At 43.9% G+C, this 5,000-nt stretch overlaps 1 protein-coding gene across 1 annotated transcript in view; it reads right to left on the reverse strand.

Moving 5' to 3' along the window:
• Nucleotides 1-5,000, reverse strand: part of pfkpb (phosphofructokinase, platelet b) — a 26,261-nt gene that overhangs the window by 12,826 nt on the left and 8,435 nt on the right. The window contains exons 11-14 of the mRNA XM_030773314.1: nucleotides 3,852-3,916; nucleotides 3,370-3,439; nucleotides 2,931-2,945; nucleotides 402-548 (exon numbers count right to left, since the gene is read on the reverse strand). Coding sequence (XP_030629174.1) covers nucleotides 402-548; nucleotides 2,931-2,945; nucleotides 3,370-3,439; nucleotides 3,852-3,916 — 297 coding nt within the window. The remainder of the gene's footprint in view (nucleotides 1-401; nucleotides 549-2,930; nucleotides 2,946-3,369; nucleotides 3,440-3,851; nucleotides 3,917-5,000) is intronic.

Consider the following 5,000-nt stretch of genomic DNA (forward strand, 5'->3'; position numbering starts at 1 on the left):
TGTGTGTGTGTGTGCGTGTGTGAGCGTGCACGTGTGTGTGTGTGCGTGCATGCGTGCGTGCGTGCGTGCATGTGTGTGTGTGTGTGTGCGTGTGTGTGCGTGAGTGCGTGCGTGTGCGTGTGTGTGTGTGTGTGTGCGTGCGTGCGTGCGTGTGTGTGTGTGTGTGTGTGTGTGTGCGTGCGTGCGTGCGTGTGTGTGTGTGTGCGCGTGCGTGCATGTGTGCGTGTGTGTGTGTGCGTGAGTGCATGCGTGTGTGTGTGCGTGTGTGAGCATGCACATGTGTGTGTGTGTGCTTGCGTGAGTGCGTGCGTGAGTGCGTGCGTGTGTGTGTGTGTGTGTGAGTGTGTGCATGTGTGTGTGCGTGCGTGTGAGTGTGTGTGTGCTTGTGTGTGTAATCAGACCTGTCCCTTGTAGAATCCTTCGAATCCGTCGTTGACGGCGAACATCTTGTGTCCCTCGGTGATGCCCACTCTGACAGCGGAGCGGACGGCTGCGTTCATGCCCGCCGCCGGGGCGCCCACGTTCAGCACTGCCACGTTAAACGAGCTCTAGCAGACAGGACAGACGGGTTACACAGTGACCGCCAAGACACACACACACACAAACTGTACACACACCCACTCACACACACACACACACACTCACACACATACTGTAAACACACCCACTCACACACACACACACACACTCACACACATACTGTAAACACACCCACTCACACACACACACACACACACACACACACTGTACACACACACACACACACACTGTACACACTCACACATACGCACACATGTTCTGTTTCTGCAGCATACAGCCTTTGCTCTACGTAAGAACAGCCTCAAAGAGCAGCAGGAGCATGCAGGAGGGTCAAAGGTCATTGCCTTTGCGTGAGCTCATATTCTGGGACTTGCAAACAGGTAAGTTCACTGAAAGGCAACTGTTTTTTCTTCTCCTTCGTTCTTAATCGTTTTTCCTTCTCTTCTCTCTCTCTCTCTCTGTCTCTCTCTCCCTCTGTCTCTCTCTCTCTCTCTGTCTCTCTCTCTTTGTCTCTCTCTCTCTCTCTGTCTCTCTCTCTCTCTCTCTCTCTCTTTCCTGTCCTTTTTATCCTAAACACCAGTTGGCTGATTGTATGAATCTAGGCCCTGTTCTTTTTAATCTACTTGCAAACACTGATCCTAGAACAGCGTATCCTACAACATCACAGTTAAAATGGCTGTGTTTACTGCATTCTGAAGGCATCTCATCTTCTACGTGTCCTACTTAGTTGTAGAAATAAGGTTACAACATATCGTCTTCCACCAGGTCACATGATTCTCTATTGACAGGACATTAACTGCTGCTGCTGGTAGAAATAGTGTGGCTTGGCCGCATGAATGAGTCAAGCACTTCTGAAACGGTACCACCCGAATTTTCAAATTTACACTTTTTTTTTTTCAAAGGGGGGTGGTGGGGGGTTGTCATATAAATGTGAACTTTTTTAGCGGAGTATTCCATTACAGACATGAATGGTTTCATTATGCTCTGTGTGTGCATGAATAGCATTACCACAGCAATACACTTACAGCTGACAAAATGTTTGCATAACGCACAGTAACAGTCACATAACCTACAGTAACACTAACATAACCTTCACTAACATAACCTACACTAACATAACAGTAACAGTAACATAACCTACACTATCAGTAACATAACCTACACTAACATACAGTAACACTAACATAACCTACACTAGCAGTAACAGTAACATAACCTACACTAACATAACAGTAACACTAACATAACCTACACTAACATAACCTACACTAACATAACCTACACTAACATAACAGTAACAGTAACATAACCTACACTAACATAACCTACACTAACATAACAGTAACACTAACATAACCTACAGTAACACTAACATAACCTACACTAACATAACCTACACTAACATAACCTACACTAACATAACAGTAACACTAACATAACCTACACTAACATAACCTACACTAACATAACAGTAACAGTCACATAACCTACAGTAACACTAACATAACCTACACTAACATAACAGTAACAGTAACATAATGTACAGTAACAGGCTCATGCACAGGCAGCTGCATACGCCCTGAAGCATTTCATTTAAACAAGCACCAATCAGGTCACAGCGTTTGAATGCAAGACCTAAAGGTCTTGTGTAATTCATGGAGGTAGGACAGGAGGATGTGTATGGCTTGACAGAGGAGCTACGGCTGATCTTTGGCACCGTGATGGTGTTGAAGGAGGAGTGGATGGAGGTGGACATGACGCGTTGGCGGATGAATGAGATCAAACCCCAGGTCAAGTCTCCATCAGTCTGAGCAAGCAAAGAACACAGAGCCAGTGCCAAGGGAAACGCAAGACACAAACTGACCTTCCCGTTTCCAGCACGAAACACCCAGGCAGAACAGACCAAAACAACCGAGCTTCCCGTCTCTAGCACAGAACACAGAGGCAGAACAGACCAAACCAAACCGACCCTGCTCTCTCTGTGGCCCTGTCCGTTTCGCAGTTCATCCGACTTCGCATCATAACTATTCTCTGATCTTTTATTCAAATACGTCGAGATGTTCACTGATTAAAGAGACAAAAACATCACACAATCCCCACAGTTCTTAGAAGGCTCAAAAGTGATTTCCACCAAAACAATCCTATTCTATTCTATTCTATTCTATTCTATTCTATTCTATTCTATTCTACTCTATTCTATTCTGGAGTGTTCTGCTGTGTCTGTATTAGGTCCATTACTCTACACTCTGCTGTGTCTCTGTTGTCTGTCACAGTGAGGTGGGTCTACGCTAAACTAAGGTACGCAGAGAGAAAGCTAATCTACGGGGACTCAATCTCATTAGCCACTGTAAGCTGAGATGGAGGTCACATGACCCCTGCTGTGTACATACATGACAAGAGCCTTCCTCCTCATGACCGCCCTCAAAACAGAAAAAAAAACCCCCAAAAACAAAAACCAAAAACTCACTGAGCTGTTAGTGTCACAGACATGTTCAGCACCAGTCCTGATAGTCATAATGCAGCCATGCTATGTGTCATGTGTGCGCGCGTCATCAAATACCTCATCATGAAGGCTTGACACATGTACTGTCAAATGCAACACACGGTAAACATAAAGTCCATTAGAGCCACGTGTGTTACCGTAATAGTTGTAATTAAATAAACTCATATCTGTATGTATTTTAATATGTATGATGTTGTATTAATGGTTTAATAGGGGTGATTTTATTTTCATAAATCAATGTCAATAATTATGACATACAGATTTAAGAGTGGTCATTTTATGTTTTTTGTACTTTTTGCGTCACTTCTGAAGGAGTCTCCACTTACATTTGGTAGCTCGGAGTCCGCCTTGCGATGAGAAAGCAGTTCATATGTACTCAAATTGTTCTCAAAGCTCCTGGAAAAGAAAAGTAAATCATGTCCTGTCAGCTTAATAGTATTACAACAGAGAGAAAGAAGGTTATTCAAGCACTGATTACATTCAAAAGCTTTTACAGACTCTGTATAAAGAACATTGTCAGGAAAAACAGGACAGGACAACAATGAATCAACAGTGAATCTTCGTTCAGTCTGCTGAGTGTACAGAGGGCACAATGCTGCTATTACACAGCATTGCAGAAATGGATCAGAGCTAAACCAAACTGAACCTAACTGAACTGAATTGAATTGAATTGAATCGAACTGAACTGAACTGAACAGAACTGAACTGAACAGAACAGAACAGAACAGAACAGAACAGAACAGAACAGAACAGAACAGAATTGAACAATAAGGTACCAGAGCTATGTGTTCATCAGCGTGTGTTTTACCTGCCGCGTAGCTTGACTGCCTCCTCAAACCTCTTCTCATCCATTGCTTTCTGCACCTCCTGAGTCTAACACACAGAAAACACAGAAACAAACAAAGCAATCCATTGGATCCTCTCACTCTCTGTGCCTAATTAAATCAGACTTCTACCAAATCACCACACATACAAATTTTGACTCAGCATGACATCACTTTTGAAAAAGCAAACAAAACTCCATAGAGAAACAGTCATTTGGGCTATGAGGTTTTTCCTCTTAAAGGATTGGTTTGAATAGTGGGTATTGTAATGTCTGAAACCCTGGAAGGCTCACAGCTGCTTGTCAATCAGTGGATGTTTATGCCAAAGCAGAGAAGTCAGCTCAATGTCCTATCCAGCAAAACAACAGGGCCTGAAACCTCAAAGCAGACCTTAGGCTGGTGATTGGCTGTTCTGACTGACAAACCTTAGGCTTGTGATTGGCTGTTCTGACTGACAAACTTTAGGCTGGTGATTGGCTGTTCTGACTGACAAACCTTAGGCTGGTGATTGGCTGTTCTGACTGACAAACCTTAGGCTTGTGATTGGCTGTTCTGACTGACAAACCTTAGGCTTGTGATTGGCTGTTCTGACTGACAAACCTTAGGCTGGTGATTGGCTGTTCTGACTGACAAACCTTAGGCTGGTGATTGGCTGTTCTGACTGACAAACCTTAGGCTTGTGATTGGCTGTTCTGACTGACAAACCTTAGGCTGGTGATCGGCTGTTCTGACTTACAAACCTTAGGCTTGTGATTGGCTGTTCTGACTGACAAACCTTAGGCTGATGATTGGCTGTTCTGACTGACAAACCTTAGGCTGGTGATTGGCTGTTCTGACTGACAGGAACAGACTGTGGCTTGTCCACTATCAGTTACTAACCCAAATTAATACCAGATGTGATTGGCTATTTCTACACACCACACAGTTCTTTAGTCATGAACATTCCAAGAGACCAATAAGGCTAGGCATTCAGTCATTTCACACCAGTATACAGAGTCAAACGGACCATATAAGACATTGGGCTTTAAACGACACAGACGGGCATGGAAAACCATTCGTTTTAAAGATTTACAATGTGGTGACAGAGGGCTGACAGGGCTCTGGTTGTTTTAAACACGTTAATCCCAGCACCG

This window comes from Chanos chanos, chromosome 5 (assembly GCF_902362185.1).
Source record: "Chanos chanos chromosome 5, fChaCha1.1, whole genome shotgun sequence".
NCBI lineage: Eukaryota > Metazoa > Chordata > Actinopteri > Gonorynchiformes > Chanidae > Chanos > Chanos chanos.